At 45.4% G+C, this 19,913-nt stretch overlaps 1 protein-coding gene across 1 annotated transcript in view; it reads left to right on the top strand.

Annotated features, from left to right (window-relative positions):
- PIGQ (phosphatidylinositol glycan anchor biosynthesis, class Q) overlaps window positions 1-19,913 on the top strand; it is a 32,124-nt gene that overhangs the window by 662 nt on the left and 11,549 nt on the right. The window contains exons 2-9 of the mRNA XM_009327302.1: window positions 7-18; window positions 5,261-5,392; window positions 6,592-6,712; window positions 12,063-12,189; window positions 13,188-13,341; window positions 15,993-16,104; window positions 17,987-18,067; window positions 19,072-19,186. Coding sequence (XP_009325577.1) covers window positions 7-18; window positions 5,261-5,392; window positions 6,592-6,712; window positions 12,063-12,189; window positions 13,188-13,341; window positions 15,993-16,104; window positions 17,987-18,067; window positions 19,072-19,186 — 854 coding nt within the window. The remainder of the gene's footprint in view (window positions 1-6; window positions 19-5,260; window positions 5,393-6,591; window positions 6,713-12,062; window positions 12,190-13,187; window positions 13,342-15,992; window positions 16,105-17,986; window positions 18,068-19,071; window positions 19,187-19,913) is intronic.

Raw genomic sequence — 19,913 nt, 5'->3', positions numbered from 1 at the left:
TGGGATCTGCAGGAGCAGGTAAGTGATGCGACATCGGCCAGCTTACGTTTTGCATGGAAATGTAATTCATATTTAGGTATTTGCAGGGTTCCTGCTCAACCCCAGTGAGAAATACAGTTGATACAAAATCGTTCTGTTGGAAACAGGCTGCTGCAGAGCTGCTATTGAAGTTTGGGGAGCTCCATTGAAAACGCAAGGCTAAAGGCTCCCTCAAATACGGTCGAGCTCTTCAAGGAGCTGGGAGGTTTTCTGGGGAGGCACCGATCTCCTCCCCATTTGCAGCGGGGGTAGCTCAGCCCCACTTCAGTTTCATCACAGCTGAAACATTGGTTTTCCAGCTATTCCATGGCTGACAGAATGACATGAGGATCTTCTTAATGGCTCGATAGCTGGGACTCCCTATTCCCTGTTTGCTATGAATCCCTCCACGGCTGTGCAACATCAGCCAATAGCGTCTCTAAATCCATCACCTCTCTAACAGAGGTTGGTGCTGCAACCTTGGCACCTTGTAGCAGGTTACAGGGATTGCTGATCTACATGAATCCGTGGTGAAATCCCGTTGTCACAACCATGAAACCGAATAGGATGCTTCAAATGTAATGTGTGGCAAGTGCTTGCACTAAAGAGGAGTTCTGAGCAGATTTGAAGGGGAGAAGCTTCTGCTTATAAAGCTTAATAACACATCTGGTCAGCCTGTCTAGAGAGGTTGTGACAGAGGAGTGTGGAGTTCAGGTTCCAAGCTGCAAGGGGACACTTTGATTGATGAAATTTGGATAACAGCTACTACTGTATTCATGGATAAATCTTCTCAAGTACAGCCTAAGGGTATGGGGAACAGAGCCTTTTAACAGGTTTCCAGTTGTATGATACTGTCATAAAAAAATTACAGTGAAACTCTTCATATGCAAAGACTTTCTGAACAGTTGGGTTACGCATTTTGGTACACAAAGGGAAAACTGTCAGGTTTTGGACTACTCTATTGGAAGAGATTTAGGGTCAAACCCAAACCCGATACAGTCAGGAACCACTGGTTCCTGGGACTGCTCTGTAGACACTGACTGTGCATTAATGGTTGTTAATGGTAACTAAGTTAACGGTTGTTAATGGTAACTAAGTCAGAACTTTGTGGTTGGGTAGAAGATTGGGAGTCAGCTCTGAAGGTCCTTTTTCTGCCTGTCCGTGGACTGTGTGTGACTACTAACAAACAGGGTGACCCTTTTCTGCATAGGCACTTGGTCTCAAGGTCAGACTTGCCCACCTTGATCGGCGCTTAGGACTCAGACCAGGCTTAGAGTCAGGTTAAGCTCGAGCCTCGCAGGTCTCCAGAAGGCCACAGTCTAAGCATAACTTGGGAGCTCAAGTTCGGTCTGACAGGTTGGGCGCAGATAGCTGCTACCCAGCCTATCAGGAGCTATTCTGATTTCAGCTTTTCCTAAGCCTAGTACGGACGTTTTGAGCCAGGGCAGCTGCCAGGCTAGCAGCCAGCTGCACGTACCAGCAGGCAGAATGCGAGGCTTGCTGTGCGTAAACCTAGGTTGAACTTGTTCTTGACCTTGGGAGGTAGATACAGGTTTCTTTCTGCTTTGTTTTATTCACCCATAGTATCAGCATTCTATTTACTTATGTTACGAGTGTTTTAAAACATCAGTCTTGGAGAACAGAGGTTAGTGCCTAGCTTTATAACAAACCTCCTGCGTGACCTTCTAAGTCACTTAATGTAATTTGGTTCAGTTTAGCACGTGATGTGTGGTACAACCTCCTTTGTGCCAGCATACACAAGGCAGGGAGGGTTCAAGATGTCACGTGCAGGTGTCCTTCCAGTCCCCTCCTCCCTGTGCTGGGGCAGGACGTCCCATAAAATAAGATCTAGCAGGTTCTTGCTCCTTCTGGTCACAGGACTTCTTTCTTTCCCAGGTTTTTGTGATGTTAAGGGATGGTCAGCTTTGAAAAGCTAAAGAAAAAGATCAGCGATGTCCTCCCAGGCTGCGGAGGCTTGGGGCTTTTTTGGATATGCCACTGTTGTGTTTTTGCGCTGGGGAAGCAGGGCAGCAGCGTTAGAGATCTCGGAAAGTGAGCGCTGACATCCATCCAAGCTTACGGAGCGCTCTCAAGTCCTGTACATCTCAAGTTAAGGCATTTCTTCAGCACCACCTTGCGCTAAGGGGTGGCCATTGCAATCCTCCCTTCAGAGGCACTTGCGTGCAGGATTTCCATTACCGCTGAAGGTCTCTAGTGTGCTGTTGGGGTCATCGGGGTGATGTAGTATTGAGGCCATAAACTCTGTGTGCTCCTCAAAAAAAAAAAAAAAAAAAAAAGTCCGTTTACAAACACCATGACCTCTGATTCCTCATCCAGAAGGGAGGCACTGTTCCTGCAGTTTCTAGCAAGGAGCAAAAAGACAGCCAGGGGTTCTGGTTAACGGAGCTTTAATATTTGCATGTGATCCAGGTTCGGAAAGATTGCTTTTCATCTGGTATCTGAAAAATCCACTCTCACTCCTGGAAAAAAAAATGAATTGGAAAATCAAGATTTACTCATGCAGGCTATGCTAATTTATCGCTAAGATTCCTTATATTTGGAAATACCCCAAAGATCTGCTGCTTAAATAATGCAATGACACAAAGTCACTGGTTTTTTTTAAATTTGGTTGGTTTTCCATTGCACTTCTGGAAATCATTCTATATACTGTGTGGTTAAACAAGTGGGAGCATTTATGGCAATGCATAGTCGATATGCATAGGGGTAGGAGACCACGCAAGAAATATTTTTGGCTTTCTTCCTCAGTACTCCTAGAGATGAGAGTTACCATAGCACACCTTGCAACTATTATATTGAGCTTTTTGCAGTATGTTTGTATTTTTATTTAAATAAGTATGTGTATGTATTTACTTTCCAAAGGAAGTACGTAGGTGGAATAGAGGTTGTCCTCTTGATGTTAAGTGGAAAGAGAGTCAGTCGTCGTACAGACAAGCACAGACCTCTGACGTGTCTTTTGGGCCCATCCTGTTCAGTCAGGGATATGCGTTTACCCGTTGCAGGCTGCAGTGTGTGCACATGTTGGGGGATGCTCCTGGGGGTGAGGCTGCTTTGGAAATCATTCTCGCTTGTGCAAGACGTTCCTCAGGCAGAAGAGAGCAGCAGCCTGTCCTTTCCTTTGACCAGGGGTGTCTGGTCAGTGGGTGACCCACAAGCTAGCTGCCTCTAGCTTGGGGAGTTGTGGAGCAGCAAGGGATGGTGAGACACACACGTTGCTGGGAGAAGATGGGGAGACTGTCAGCCCAGCGAGTGTTTAGCACAGAGCCCCAGAGCCGTTGCTTTCTACTTGAACTGAGATGGTCTGGCAGCTGTTGGTTTGACCGGTAATTTTTCCACCTTCAGCTGTCTGTACATAACCGTACAGGCAGAGCGTTTCTCCTTCCCTCTTCTTTGCATTTCAACTGCAATTCTCTGCTCTAGCAAAGGTTTGCCACACCAGAATTTGTAACCATTGGGCTAGGATATAATTGGAAGAGAAAACTCATCTGCACTTGCGCCTCGGTGAATCTGCGACCCCGGGTCTTTGAGATCAGTGGCCAGTGCAGTCGCCCCCCGTGTCTTCCCCCCCTGCACGGCGCTCTTTCCTCCGCCGCTTTAGATATCACCTCCTGACAAGTCAGCTGAAGAACAGTGTGCTCATTTGTCTCTAAGGTGGGAGGCTGTAACGAAGAGCTGAGTAACTCGGAGGCCTCAAATTAAGAAGAATGATTCACAGTACACTGCATGTATTTCAAACCCAATGTGTCTGAAATTTGAATGGGGAGGGGAAAGGGGGGACTTCAGCACTCTGTTTTTTAAGCTGACAAACCCTGCACGAAGGGTGGTTGAAAGGGCTCAGGAGGATGGGGGGAGGAAGGGGATAGCAACCACAGTGAACCGAGCAGGATTTTGAACCAGCCATACCCTTGCGACTTGTGTAAAATGTATAAATAGCAGCTGGAGCCCCAGCCTGCCCGTCCTGTGTTTTGTCCTGGCCAGTCCTGAAGGCACTCCGCTGCTGGCCGACAGGCTGAAATCCTCCAGATGAAATCTGGGGGAGGCATGCACACTGTGCAGGGAGGTCTCCAGGCCACGCTCATTAATGATCCAAACAGCTGTACAATTTCAAAAGTGAAGCAGGATACCAGGATTAATTTTAGGGTTTGGAATGAATGTAAACTGAAGGAACATGCCAAAGCAGTGAGAGCGAGTAGGTGAAGGAAGTGACTAAAAGTGAACGTAGATTCCTGGACCCTTAATAAGAAACAGTGAAACACTGTGAAAATAGTGAAACAGCCATTATGTACAGGAAAGAAGTGATCCAGATTATGTCCACAACAGAATTTATTCCCCACGACAAACATGGTGCTTTGTGTTGCTGTACTGCTACTGTGCATTCTTTGACCAGCCTGCATCCAGTGGTGTCATTTTAGACTACACAAATCACCATTGTTCCTTTCTTTATATGTTGTGTGGTAATAAAAGTAACTCCCAAAAATAATTGAGCATCATTTAGTACTTTTCTTCTGAGTCATAAAAAAACTGTGTGAATATTTCCTCCCCTACAAGCCTAATGTGGAAGTTAACTTTGAAACCTAATTAAATGCTAAATGTCGTGTTATCTACATGATGCTGATCACCCTTGGCAAGGCGGTGGAGAGAAGACAGAAATGAAGACCCTGGGAAAGGAATTTGGAAGTAATAAAGAAAAAAAGAAAAATATCAAGTGGAAGAAAAAGAAAAGAAGGGAAAAGGGGCAGAAACTGCAGGGAGAACACAACTGTGTGTTCTACCAAGCTCACACTAAATAGAGACTTGTGATTAGTAATATTGAGATTTGTGAAGCAGTTGCACCATGTTGTGTTGTTGCGCTGTACAGACAACTGCCTTGACTCCAGTCTCCTGGAGACTTAGAGCAGTGTGCAATCCCAGTGATGTATCCCAAAGCACAGGGCAGAATCGGGATTGCGTTCTGGCTTCCTTGGAAGAGCGAGGCACGTGGTTTTACAGAATGGAGATGAGAGGTTGCATTGTTTGCTTTAGGTGTCTTGATCTGGAAAGGCTGCCTTAATTCTGTTAACTTTTAAGAGAGTAGTTAACCTCTAATATTCTTTAATGATAATATGTTGACACCGTCTCTGGTTGCACAGCCTTAATTTTACACTGAATGTTTTGCATGGAGTTTGTACGCTGGACAGCCTGCTATATGGCAAAAGAAAAAGGGGACATTCCCATGTTTCTGCAGGGTGCTGAAGTTTTGGCCTTTGTCTTTCTTATGGAGCAAACTCTCCACTTGTGAGCAGCTGGGACATCGCCTGCAGCACCTCCAGGTCATCAGCAGCAACAAGAAGGCTCAAACCCAGACTCAACTAATGAGGTATGGAGTACGCATAAAGTCACGCACGCCTTTGCTCTAGGCCTGTCTCCTCTGGGCAACCCAAACCATGGATCCTGTGCCCGCACAGCGCTAAGGGGTCCTCGCTGCACCATGTCATGTTGCCTCGCTTGCTCTACTCCCTGCTAGTTTGCAGATCTTTACTCTGCACTCTGTTTATATTAATTATGCCTTTTGCCAGAGATATGCCTTTTTCCCTAGCCTGGGAAAGGCAACCGGGATATTGCCCACAGAAAGCTTGTACTGCACCCATATGTGTAGTGCTTTGCTATCAGTACTCCCACAAGCTCGTTGTTCTCACATATGCTGCTGTTAACCAAAAGCTGCAATCAGTATTCAGTGGCACTTTCCATAAGAGCAGAAAGGTTTAAATGCTCCCCTCTTTCACCCGCTCTTTTGGGGAATCTTTCTTGCAGTAACTGGAGACCAGAGACTCCCAACAGCAGTAACAAAGTCAATGTTAACAGAAAAAGCAAACATGCAGCACAGTGAGTGGAACGGGGGAGGCAGAGATCTGAGACAGATATTGAATGCCCTACGGCCATTACACAGTGAGTCTTGTTCTGTGTGGTTCTCTGATCCTGCAGTAATAGACTCCCAGGGAACACTTAAAATAGATTAGCAGATTTGAAGGCCAAAAGTAACTGTGATTGTTTAATCTGATTTCCCAAATAATTCACGTCATGGAATTTCATTCAGAAACTCTAGCAGTGAGGGGGCAGTTCAGCAGCCCTTCTGGGTATGTTTATAAACCCAGAAACACTGTTTATGACATTGACGAGTGGTTCAACTAAAGTATACCTCTTGGAAAGCCATCTGATCTCTACGTGGCTACTCCGAGTGCTGGTGCCCTTAGTATTGGTAAATCTCCCCCTGAGTATATATACATACACACACTTTGTCTAACGGTCCTCTTTGTAGCTTCAATCCCACTCTTCGCTCCCCTTACTAAGAAAGGTTTTGTGGTGTGGCAGGCTCCGAGTGGCTCCATGTTTGGCCACAGAAGTAGCAGCACGCCAGTGAAAGTCAAAAGATCTCTACACCGCGTCTCTTCAGTAAATTGTCTTGGTGTCCCTGGGACATTAAAAATGCTATGTAAGTGAAGCCGACAAGTGTCACTGAAACATTAAACACCGTCCTTCCTTTTGCTCTAACACTGTTTCTCTTTATCCTGCGTGCAGGAAAGCCAACATCTTTGTCTCTCTGCTGATTGATGTGGCTCTGGGGATACTGCTAATGTCCTGGCTGTACAGAAAGAACCGAATTGGTCACCTTGCTGACACTCTGATCCCCGTGGCTGATGTAAGTCTGGCCAGAGATGTTCCTCTTTCACCTGCTGCGGGTACTAACCAGCTCTTGATGCCTGGGATAGTTGTAAGGAGGCGATGCCTTACGCATAAGGATTTCAGAGAGAGTCCTGTCTGAAGCCGTTGCAAATTAGGTCTCCTCAAGAGCAGTGAAATCTTCAAATCAAGCCTGCTGGGGCTGCTCAAAAGGAACACAGCTCTGCTTTGCGTGTGCAGTGAATAGTAATTAGATCTGTTTACCGGAGGGCTGCTCCAGCTCCTAAAGTAACAATTATGGCTTGGACAGAGCTCTGCAGCTGCAGGTTGAGTGATTATCAAGCCAGAATACTTTTATTCTGGAGTCGACAGGAAATGTCCTCAAGTTGTTGCAATATGGGGTGTTTGGGGGGAAAAAAAAAAAGCTATAACCTGGGTTGAATCTGATAAACTACTGAAAAGTCAAACTTGATAAGCAGTGCAGCTGTGCTTGTGAAGAGGAATTTCATGGGGAAACCCAAAGGCATTAGCTAGTCAGGATACAAACACCTGAAATCCTGCCTAAGAGCTCTGGTCTACAGATGGTAAACTAGGAAAACTTGCTGTGTCCTGTGATTTTCTCAAACATAACTCCTCTTGCCCACTAAGATCCCTCAGCATCAGCATAAATTCATGAAGAACAAGTATGACTCATACTATCCTGCTTTTCTGGTGGCTCATTTTAGGTGCAGTACTCAAATATATCTGTTTAGTGGCAGTAAGGAACATATAATGTAATTCAGAGGCTGGACACCAGACCACTAATCTGAAGTTAGCTCCATTTTAAGAGCTTCTGTGCCTTGGGAATACATGTGCAGCCAATGTTGAGCACTGTCGTGCAGCTGCACAGCCTAATCCTCTCTCTGCCCGCTTTCCTTTCATTTCTGGGAGAGAAGGTGGATCTTTCCATTGGTTTCTTTCTAGCAGTTTCTTTCTTTGCTCTTTCTCCAGCTTCTTGGTTGGGAGGAATTTTATTCTGATTAAAGAATTCCAGCAGCAATTTATTTTCCCTACTTATTCTGTCTTTCTTGGGAAGAGCCCACGTTTCCCTTGATGATGATCTGCTTGGTCCACGTCTAACCTTTTAATTGTTACAAGCCATAGGTCTCTGATCATTCTTGTCCATGCTGTGCTTTCAGAAAGTGTATATGGAGTGTCCAGCATAGCTGTGGCTCATTACTATTGCTATTTTTTTTATCTTTCATAGTTAAACTTTGAAGGATTGCATGTTTTAAGGATTGCTGCAGACACCACTCAGCAGCAGTGGTGGGGTAGAAAGGACCACAATTCTTGCAATACACTTGCTCTTGTATTTGAGCTATACACTAAAAATATTTTTCTAAGTCTTATTCCTAAGTCTTTTCTCTTACAGACATTTCAGCTGGAGAAGTTTAAGTTCTCTAGAGCTCTCCCTGTGGGATTACTGCAAGAGTCCAGCTCTCAGAAATCTGATTTCTTAACAAGTCTGCAAGGAAGTGGCTTTTGGCTGCGTTCCTGTTTGCACAGGTGGCTCCAGGAGGGGTTCCATCTGCCCAGTGTCTTTGGCAGATGGACGCTCTCCGTGCTCAAGGTGTATCCGATCCTAGCACCTGTCCTGGAGAGGCTTGCTTGTGAGAGTTGCTTGTTCGTTCCTCTTTCAGTAATTTAGCTCATCTGTCACTCAACTTATGCACCATAGTGTCAGTTATTTTCACCATGTCTCCTACATGTGCGGACTTCATTACCTTGGTATCACGAAGAGCTGTTTACTTGCTTTCCTGGAAGTGTTAACTCCTTCATGTGTGGGTGGCCTCGTAGTCAGTTGGTGCCTGCCTTCTCTGCAATAGCTCCAAGCTTATCAGTTCAGGCCACTTACAACTCTTCTTACTTTCCAGCCTTACTTTCTTCTTTCAAGTGTATTAGATTGTGGATGTAAAATCATTTGGAGTCCTTTTACTGGCTTCGGTGGGCATTGATTTATATGCATTATGTGCAAGCCTTAAAAAATGCAGATTTGAGCGATCCCAAAATACACCAGTGACTTCAGCATTTGGTGTGCAAGCCAGCACCACTTCTTTTCCAGTATGACAGCAAAATCTCCCCTTAGCCATTCAGCAGTAGGTTTCCTCTTTGCTGCTGAGTGTCCATCTGGTACGCATTGTTCCCATCACTTGGGCTTTCTCAAGTGCTTATGTGTTGCCAAGTTCAGTAACGCAAACTTTCCCATGTGCAGAATGAGTTGCTTTTCCTTCCCTAATGCCCCTTGCTATTTTACTTTTGATGTGTCCCCCAGATCTGGTGACGGCATTGACCTTACATCTCTGCATCTGTTAGTAAATAGAACATTACATATATTATAATAAGATTATTATATATTATAAGGTTATATACATAACCTTATTTTAACCTTATTGATTTGATTGATTTTAATATTGACAAACTAACCTTATATAACGTATAACCTTATTGGTTTGATTGATCGATTTTAATATTGACAAAATCATAGCTGGGGGGAGGCTGGATGCAGTGCTCTTTTTTTTCCTAGCAAACATCTCTCTGGAAGGAAGCAGATGCAGGTAGGTTATTTTGGCTCTCAATGACTGCCAGGGTCACAAGCTCAGCCTGCTGACGTGAGGATCGAGCCGTGTTCCCTAGCCATCATTCGTCATCCCCTGATATAATGGATCTCAAATCAGCACTTAGCTAGCAATTGTTGATGATGCACAACCATCATTGACTGCAGCTCCCACTTTCACAGCTTGATGAGCTGTGCTGTGCTGACTGTAATAACAAGTTGCTTTTGTCAGTAAATGAGGCAGATGTGATTCAGAGACACCTAGGGAGTAACTGGCGAGTAGTTGTATGCAATACGAAGGGCTGATTTTTGTGACAGGCTTTCAAATCCAAGAATGGAAAATGTGAATAATCTTCTCCCTGAAGGTGCCCTCACAACTCCTACCCTCCTCCTTCCTCTTGCTCCCACCAGGCTTCCCAATGGTTGTCCTTGTTTTTGCCTTCCACAAGACAGCCTTCTTTCAAAAATACCCGATTCAAAGTGCTACATTTGTCTGTTTTAAAAAGAAGAACTGTTTATAAACCATCTTCGGGTTTTTTTTCCCTTTCACCTCTTTCATCCTTGCTGATGTCTCTTTTTCTTAAGCTGTAATCTCTTTGAAACAGTTAAATATTTATCATAAATCATGCCTCCAAAAATGTTACTGGGGCTTAGAGATAATTGGATGTAAGTTCCTCTTCAGTCATGTTCTGCTAATCCATAAACAAAGCAAGCAGAGAGGACACTTCCTGGAAAATATTCTTAGATGTTAATTTGTAAAATAGTATAACTTAGAGCCCTAAACGCCTGCAACAGACACAGGGCAAATGCATACGGAGACTAGAAAGAAGAGCATGACAGTAAAGAAAATATTTCCACAGTGATCTCATCTAAACCATGTCAGCTTTAGTCTCCAGTTTGGTAATGTCCCTACACCCCTTTTTGAAACACTCCCAATTCACTGTATCTTATTTATTAATACCGGCCACCTTCAGTATTCATGACTGCAACAGGAGAATTGGACTCCCAGTCGCCTTTTCTGATTCTGCTTGCTATTGATCAGTCCTAAAATATCTGGCTGGAAAACAACCTGCAAGGTTATGCCTTAGGACTGTGTTTTGAAATGCCTTGCCCAGCTAAATAACGGCAAGCTAGGGCACCTTCCCAGAGCTACGTGCCCCTGTCAGAATTCAGTAGCACCTCTGGGACTGGCAGCCTCCAGAAGTATTCAGTGCTGAAAAACAGCCTTGCTGAAGGACTGCTTTCAAGCATTTAAATATTTCATTAAAATCCCCGAATGCTTTTTCTAAGTTACCAATCCAACACTTTAAATATTAAAAACAGTCTATTTATAAAGTAGCTAACACTTCTCAGCCACAGAGGTAAGAACCGTGGGTTCAAATCACTTCTGACTTGCAGTGAGACAGAGGGAAAATGAATGAAATAAAAAGGCAATCCTTTTGGATAAGTTGAAGATGGAGCCCTTAATTTTGCCACTACACTAAAAGTAAATGTTTACAAACTCATTTTGCAAGGATCCTGTTGGTTAATAAATAAAACGGAATCACTCCTCGGAAATCATTTCCCCTTAGGGAAATTATCCATATGAATGATGGGGAAAGTAGGCTACAGTGCAGCAGCTTCGGGTAGCATGTCTTGATTCTTCTACACGTGCACAATTTGCAGTGCAATTCACTTGCATGGGCTTGACTATAAGTGGGATTTTCAGAGGTAGAAGGCTTTTACTCACAATTTCTGTTCATATGGGACAGTGTGAGAGGTCACTTCTTCCAGGCGTGTTCCCCCCCCGTTTGCTGGAGGTTACCACTCTCAGCTACCTCAATTCACAGCCTGGTACATGGACTTCACCGCTGATTTCAGCTTAGGTGAGTAGGTCAGGTGCAAACTGCTGAGGAGCAGAGCATCCGCATCTTCTGCCCTGCCGACTGCAAGGGGGACCTCTAGCAGAGTAGTGGGGTGGAGAGAGAAAATCAGTAAGTAATATCAGCCTGGGATTAAATTACCAGAAATTGTGAGTCAAAGCCTTCAGTGATTTGGGGACAAGCTCCATTAGGCTTTTTTTCTCAATGTTTCAGAGGGCTTCTTTTTTAGTGGGATGCCATGGATATCTCTCCGTGACGCCTGCAGAGAGGCAAGATAGTGGCAGGCAAGATCAGTGCTAAACAGCATGGTTAATCTTGCCTAGTACACCACAGAGTATCAGGAAAGTTTGTTTATGTATGAAATACATTTATGTATTTGTGTTTTCTACCCTGCTGTAAACACATACAGGTTATTTGTAAAAATGCACTTTTTTTGCCCATGAGCGCACTGCCATCTTGCCCCTTTTAAAATCCTGACAGCCTTCCCCATAGTTAGATTACTTGCTCAATTCTGACTTTTCAGTTGACTGTCCAAAGAAGTCGATTTGCGCACCAGCATTTGCCACCTATTTCAAGAGCTCTCATTACACCAAGAAATCATACCGTGCAAGTCTACCCCAGATGGCCATGAACAAACGCTAGGTTTGTGTTCCCAGCACTGTTCCATGTTTAAGCAATTCAGCTTCCTCTCTGCTGTTATGTTTGGGTTCAGTAAAGAGACACTTGTCAATAAAGGTGCATTTCTGATTTAACTAGTTGTCTGTAAAGTAGTAGTTTGGATGTTTTTTTTTTTCCCATTGGTTTGAAGGGTGTGGTAAGAATACTTGGGGGGGGGCATCTTGTACAGTACACTGGACCTGTTCAGTGTGGTAGCAGTCTTTTATCTCAGGTGTCTTCCTTCCATGTGTTTGTAGCATGTAGCTGAAGAGCTCCAGGACCTGCTCCAGTGGCTAATGGGAGCGCCAGCTGGACTGAAAATGAACCGAGCTTTGGATCAGGTTTTGGGCCGCTTCTTCCTTTACCACATCCATCTTTGGATTAGTAAGTGCAACTGTTTAACTGAAAAGCTTCCCTTTTCATCTCTTCCCTCCCGAGTGTTTAATGTTTGCCTAGAGGTGAATAATGAATCAAAATGCACTACTGCAAGTACGAACTTGTCTGTGAGTCTTCCCGCTGTGGGAACCCAAGCCAAAGTTGGATTCCCACACGAGGAAGTCATGCATATTAAATAAAGTGCTTGTACTGATGCTTTGCAAGAAGTGCAAATCACGACAGAGCTTACTTACTTGGTGCCATTAATGGTGAGTGTCCAAGGGAAGGCTTTAGGCCTTGCGTAGGCTTTCACAGTCTTTGCCCTGTAAGAGGCAGCTGATAGGATAGGGATGAGAAGCATGCTCTCGGGATGCAAATGCAAACTCTGTCTTGTCACTGACTTCAGCTTAGTGCAATTTTGTTATTTCAACACACCCCTGTTATCCTTGATAAGTGTCTTGATGAAGGAGTATCGTCATGATGGACGTGAACTCCTCAGTTATTATACTGATTTAGTCTGCTCAGCGATCAAGTATGGTCTCGTTTCTGTGACTTTGCTCCACCTTAGTGATGAAAGAGACTGTGTGCCCCCACACCATTTTATTTTATGAAAGCCATATGGGATGGCTTTTGTGGGAATAGCAAGAAGAGGAGAATGGTTGTAGTAAAGGTTGATGTGTGCAGTTAAAAATGTAATTAGGCACCTGGACACAAATCTAGAAAAGCAAATCACATGTGGAGCAAGGTGATTGCTCTGTTTAAGTTGAGCATGTCCTCCCCTTCTTCACGGAGCTGCCACACCTGGACAGAAACCTAGGGGGAAAGAGAGTTTTTTGTTGGCCTTCCTAAACAGAAGATGGCATCTAAAGGAGTTTTCCAGTTTTACTTCCATGTTTTTGTGGCTATGATTTCTGGAGCAATGTTCTAAGGCATGAATAATCAGTCTTTTGAGAGTGTCAACAGGAAGACGTCTCAGTCAAATACTGACACTCTGCAATGTCCACTAGGCTACATTCACCTGATGTCCCCATTCATTGAGATGATCCTCTGGTATGTTGGTCTGTCGGCTTGTCTGGGCCTGACCGTGGCTCTCTGCATCCTCTCTGACATCATTGCGCTTCTGACTTTCCACATCTACTGCTTCTATGTCTACGGAGCCAGGTGAGTTGATCTCTCTTGGTTATGTCTTGGATATCTCTTGTTATTCATGAGAGAAGGGCCACTGAACACTCAGGGCACGTGTTTAATTTGTGGAGCATTCAATCCTGGCATAGTTCTCTTGAATTCACAGCTTAGCCAGCAGTTAATGTATTGCATTCTTTTATGCATGTGGAAGTGATGGCTGCAGCAGTACAAGCAACCTATCTTTCAGTTCTCCTGCATTTAAACATTTATTTATTGTGGTAGTGACCTTGAAAAATAAAACTACATGATAGGCAGAGGACAAGAAAGCAGTTCACCCTATCCCTTTGATTCAACCTTCTAGTACTCTCTTCAGTTGCACCCTACCCAGTAGTTTTGAGGGGAACTGGAGGAGAGGAGGAGGAGGAAGGGGAACCCTTGTACTTCTGGAAAAACCCCGAAGTCCCTGCCTCTGCCCTATTTCAGAGGTTCTTGTCTGCATCGTGGAGCACAGATGCCAGGTTTGGGGTTACAGCATGGCTGTGACACCATCCTGGTGTCATTGTCTGGACCTACTGGAGGGCCCCACAGGCTGAGAGCCAGGCGGAGGCTCTGAGGGACTGTGTGGGAGTGCAGAGGGCTTTGGAGCACGTCCAGGGCATGTCGGGGTTACTGTGCAAATGGTGGTGCCCACCAACGTGCTCTGTTCCTGCCCTCCATTAACACGTCCTGCAGCAAGGCATCACACAGGCCACTGGAGGATAGCTGCTCTTGCCAAGGAGATGAGAGACAAGGTAATAAATAAAGAAACTTTTGGCTTATAAAGTACAGAATGGTCATTGTTCCTCCCCAGGCTGTGAGCAGAGGGCTTTACATTGCAAACAACAGAAGAAATAGTAGAACTTTAGTTATGGGTAGCTTAGGGGATGGTTAGAAATATTGAGATATGGTTTATGAATCAGTTCTGTTGTGAGCATAGGGCTTACGCCCGAAATCAGTAATGTCAATAATGGGGAGTCTCTTCCCAACACCTCTAACTACTGGAATTTCTGTTTTGGGCTGTGAGGAGTGGCCTTGCTCCTCCTAATTGTACAGAGTGGAAACAGGAAAAGCATTTTCTCAGCTGATTGGTTTTCCCTTGTGAGCTGCAGGGAGCCAGTCTACCCACCTTGGCTGTTTGTTAGAAGTATAGAGCAGCTATATGTTATCTTGCCGCTGGCACCAAATTGCCCTGCTGTGCCAGGTGCCCCCCCGTGGAGAGTCAGAAAGGGATAGCAGTCACCCACATCAACACGGCCACCACAACACCTTGCGTTCCTGCAGCTGGCGGAAGAATTTGCTGGTTCAGGTGCTGGTGAAGCCTGAGATCCCCTTCTGAAACAAACCACACGGTGAAACGAGAGCGGGCATGTGTGTGCAGGCAGCCAGGGAAGGTGGGGCAGGTGCTACAGCAGGAACACCCGCTTGGTGCCACGTCAGGGGGTGTGGGGAGTGTGTGACCTTAGTCAGAGCCATGGGGCAGGTATGTACCAGCAACCTGGAGGAGTTGTCCTGGGCACTCTCCTGCCTAGGGATTAGTGCACCGAGCTGTGCCTGCCAGTCTGGGGGCACCCTGCCAATTCCTTGAAGCAGTTGGCGTTCCTCAAACCAGATTCTTCTCTTGGATAAGACTCCTTGCCTCTGCTTTCACAACACTGCCTTGAAATCTGGGCAGCCTCTGTGCCTTAACTAGGCTGGTTAACCAGTCTGGCTTTTGTAGCTCAGGCTTTCTCAGGGTCTGTTCTGCCCCACAGATTGGCTGTGTCCCCCTTCTTTACATCCCTGTATGTTGGACACTGCTGCCCAGGGCTCTTTGTGCCTCCTCTCCATCCCAGAGGCTCTTTCTTCCTCTATGTTATTCCATAGAGGTGTCCATTTCCCACCCCTTATCACCCCAAGTTTCTCACACTGTTGCCGTTTTTCTGGGAGGGAAGTAGCTCCAAGTGTCATAGCACCAAGTTACGAAAGCCTAAGGAAAGGATGCAGCAGGGGTGCCGCCAGCCATTTAGTTGATCTCTTCCCACCCTTAATGGATGTTTGAAACTGTGGTTTACTAAAGAAGGTGCAGGGGCTCCAGTCCTCTCCCCTGCCTCTCTGTGCTGCGAAGGCAAAATTGAATTGTATTGACTCAAGTGTAAGGGGTAAGACTTTGGCCACTCCTGACGTGGAAGGGGTGTGAAGCAAGGGGAACAGAGCAGATCTAAACTGGAGAGACAGAGGTGAGCTCAGGGGAATAAGCTTGCTGCTTCTTTTGCTGCAGAAAAGGTGGTGGCATGGGGCTGGCGATTTGCTGCTGCTCATAGGGGCCGCCCTCCAGCATCACTTGCTACTTCCCATATGCCAGCCTCTTCATCAACAGGAGCAGAAATCAAGAGCCTTGCCGCAGCCCCGGGCCATGGCATGGCCATTGCCCTCCAGTGGTCCAGAGCTGTCTGCGGTAGCCTGCTTTGCCTGTGCCACAGGCCAGCCCAAATACAGTTGACTGAGCAATTAGTATTTTATCTGCGTCATTCTCAGGCTGATTTCTTTTGCTGCCCTGAGTTCTGCGGCGTCGGTAAGTGAGTGGGTGCAGGGGTGTAATGGTGACAGCTGTTTTGTGTTGAAGCTCAGGAACTCGCAGCTCTGATGCACAGCGTCTTCTCTTTGCTCAGGCTCTACTGCCTGAAGATTTACGGCCTGTCATCTCTCTGGCGCTTGTTCCGTGGGAAGAAGTGGAATGTCCTCCGGCAGCGGGTGGATTCTTGCTCCTATGACTTGGACCAGGTAGTGCTGCAGCGCCCGGGGCTCGCTGCAGGACGCTGCCCACGGGCAATACGATCCTATCCTGCTTCGACTAATACTGAGACAGAAGCCACGGGAGGCTTTGTGGTGCCCAGAACACGCGCCTGCCTGGCACTCTGCATCCGTGGCTCTTCGAACAACTGCTCGGACTCTGCTGCTCTGCAGCACCCCTTCGCTTCTCTGCATGTTCAGGGAGCCTAATTCTGGCAAGCGCTGAGCACCTGCAAGGCACCCTGGTGAACTCTGATGGGTGCTGCAGATGCTCGCAGCTCCTGGAGCATGGGAGTGGATATGGGGGAGGGAGGCAATTTAAGAAGTGGTGCCCAGCAGTGTTGCCACAGTAACAGACGTGCCAGTGTTTCTATTAAAAGGCCCTGTTTCATTCACGCTGGGCTGGAGCCTGGCCCACACATTCTCACTCAAGCAGCAGAGGCAGTTTTTTGTCAAACGCAGTAGCCTCTTTTTCTGAAATGCCACGCAGAAGTTCAGCAGAGCCTGAACTGCTCCACGCTGGCAGTTGCAAACATCACTAAAACAATAGAATAATATTTGGTAACTTCCAGGGCCAGTGCCTCTCTCTCCATTGCAACAGATAACCTTGAGCTTCTTACACCACAGCGGAGGACCTATTTTTCTCTTTCTTTGGTGATGGAAAAGTAAGAGCCTCCGTGCCAGGAAGGCGGTTTGCGTCAGGGCTCGGTCCCTGTGTGCTTTGAGGAGAATTGGCTTGGCACTTCAGGCTTCGTCCTGCTGCTCCGGAGGCCAGTGGGAATTATGTCGTTGGCCTGGGTGGGAAGAGACATTCAAAGCAGACCTTAAAAGACTTTTGGAGATGTTAAGCAACGGCAGTGGAGTGACAGAGGAGGGGAGAAACAACTGCTGTGAAGAGAATGGGTTGGGTTATGATCTATTTCTGGTTATGTGCATAAAGCTGGGATGTTGATCCACCTCTGTGACAGGACTGGGTTATTTTCTCTCATAATATACCACGGCCATGATCTCTTTTTGCAGAAGTGGCAGTGCCCTGTGTTCCTGTGGCCTCTCTGTTCTGGAAGTGGTGACTGAAAATTGAAGAGTCAGATCCCTATTTGTCATAAATCTGCATTTCTCCCAGTTGGAATTAGTTAGACTTACGCCAGCTGGGCTGGCCCAGAATAAAAATAACTTTTTCTGTGGGCAGTGGAGCTAATGACACCTGCTTTCCTATGGATTTTTCTCCTTCATCCTCTGAATATTGCTCCCCCCACCCCAGTAACTCCAGCTTCTTTCTCTCTCCCAGTTTCCCACTGAGCAAGAGGCAGAAGTTCTGTGGCTGGACTGACCAGCTGACTGCTGCTGCTGGGAATGTCTATCAACCAAATTTTGTCAGCTTTTCCCCAGCTGCTTGTTCTGCTAAAACAAGGAGGAACAAAAATACCTCTCAATTCTCTACAAAATTCCGTACCAAATTTCTACTTCTTTGTACCCTTCTGCCTTTTCCTGGTAAAAACTGACCAAAGGCTTTAAAACTTGCAGGGACAGGGGGTGGACAAACAGCATGATCATGTAAGGCTTGTTTCATAAGGAAGCTGGCCTGAAATAGGAAATCTTGACTATTGTCTATAAAGGAAAAATTGCTGTCAGGATCCAGCTTATTTATCTTTCCAAACATAGTCCTATTATAGGGAGCTTTCTAAAAAGGCCCAGTGAGAAAAGCAGTACTGAAAATATTCAAGGTAACAGCATTATTCACATAGGGAGTAAAAAAAAAACATGTTAAGGAGTCTTGCGAACTTTCATTGTCTCACAGTTTCCTATTCTTTTTATTTTCTTTTATTTTGCCATTGCTCTGCTAATGATTGTTTGTGTTTCTTTTTTCCCCTAGTTATTTATTGGAACTTTGCTATTTACAATCTTGCTGTTCCTCCTGCCTACGACTGCACTGTATTATTTGGTTTTCACCCTGGTAAGATTTAACCCTTGAAGCTAGTCATATACTGTCTTCTGAGATATTAAAAAAGGTTTCCTGGTCATTTACTGTCATCCGCAAAGAAAATATAAGACTTGTCTAAGTGTCCCAGGAAGGGTTCTCACACAGCCCATGTAGGCCAAGCAAGCGGAATTCAGGATATGTGTTTGTGTTTCTCCAAAGGGAATTCCCAGCAAATCCCAGTCAGCGGGACAAGCTGTTCCCCTCTCTTTCACTCAGAAGTAATTTTTTATCTTTCCATCCCACGTCTGGGGTGACGGCCCTTCTAGTTTGATCCAGAACTTGTTTTTTTCAGGAAATTAACTTGCTGTGTTAAATGCTTTCAGGCAGGCTTTGCTCTGAGGGTTGGACTTCTTTATTTTTCTTTTCTTCCCCCAGTATGACCAGTCCTCTGAGGCCTGCCTGGAGCAAAATTTTCCGCAGACAGTGGCCATTACATGGTTTCAACATCTTTTTTGAGCCCTCTCTTTTCAGATGAGCTTGACAGCAAAAATAAATGCAGTCTGACAAAAAGAGGTGCTTTAATCAGGGGACAGAAAACACGGAGCAGGAAGCTCATTTCTGACTGCTTTGTTCTTGCATAGATGCTCTACATGCGGTTTCTTCAGGCAGAAATAAGCTACTTCACTGTTGGAGAGAGAAAAATTTACATTCACTGATACACAGTGATGGAGTTTACTAGAAATGGAAGCCTGAATTCTCCCTTTTAGACTGTGACTGTTGAAAGTGGAATAACTCTCATGTCCTTGCAGGTCACGGCCTCTACAGCTGTAGGGGCTTCATTTCGGTTACACCCTTAAGCTAAGATTGTCAAGGAACCTCAGACAAGGTCTGGATGCCCAGCACTTCTAGACATCAAACCCGCTTTGGGAGGCTTTAGCTTAGCACACGACAACGCCAGATTGCAGATCAGCTCATGAATTTGCAAGTGTTACATCTCTATTTCTCTGAGATTTTCTTATTAAACTGTTTCTCTGTAGCTCCGTTTGCTGGTGGTGATTGTGCAAGGCCTGATACACTTGCTAGTTGACCTGATTGACTCTCTGCCTCTTTACTCAATCATCCTTCGGCTCTGCAGGTCCTACAGACTCGCAGGTAAGTCCTTCAGGACTGCACATGCAGACGTTCAAGGCTTTTGCATTATGCATTTAATTTTGATGCGATGGGTAGCTTCTCAATAGAAAGATGCAGCGGGGGCAGGAAAGAACCTAAGGCTTGAGTCACGCAGTTGTCCGTACTGTTAACCAATTACTGCAGGATGAGGATGTTAATGGAAAGGAACTTGATGCTGAAGCAGAATCAGGAGCCCCTTTACAAAGCCTGTGGCAACTACAAGTGACATCCAAACAAGCACCTTCTAAATGAGTTCATCTTTTGATTCCAGTTCTAGTGTACCAGGTCAGGTAAAACTTCTGAGAGTTAAACAAGCTGTTAACCTTGGGGGTTTGGGCTCTGAAACAAGCCAAATTACAAAAATTACAAAAATACTTGGAACGTCTGCTGTTTCAAAGGGCTGGATCTGCAGTGGCTGTGAATCAATGAAGCTGCTTCAGTTCTGTGCTGACTTGACTAATGGAAGTCCTGAGCAGAAGTGTTTGGATTAATTTCAGAGCTCTGGGCAGATTTCAGATAATCATTCTCTTTTTTGAGACTAATCTGTCACTATTTTGAAACTAGTCATTGTTTTTCCACTTTTGGTAACCATTGGCTATGGTTGGCGTCAGAGTAAAGGGTCATTCTGAAATGCGTTTAACTGTCAACAGCTATAGTTAATCTAGTTAAAATCAAGCAGATCTAAATTATTATATCCCATCCATTTAAA

The sequence above is a fragment of the Pygoscelis adeliae genome, unplaced genomic scaffold (assembly GCF_000699105.1).
Source record: "Pygoscelis adeliae isolate BGI_AS28 unplaced genomic scaffold, ASM69910v1 Scaffold461, whole genome shotgun sequence".
In the NCBI taxonomy this organism is placed as follows: Eukaryota; Metazoa; Chordata; class Aves; order Sphenisciformes; family Spheniscidae; genus Pygoscelis; species Pygoscelis adeliae.
The sequence above is the reverse complement of the archived record's forward strand: the minus strand, read 5'-3'. Positions and strand labels throughout refer to the sequence as shown.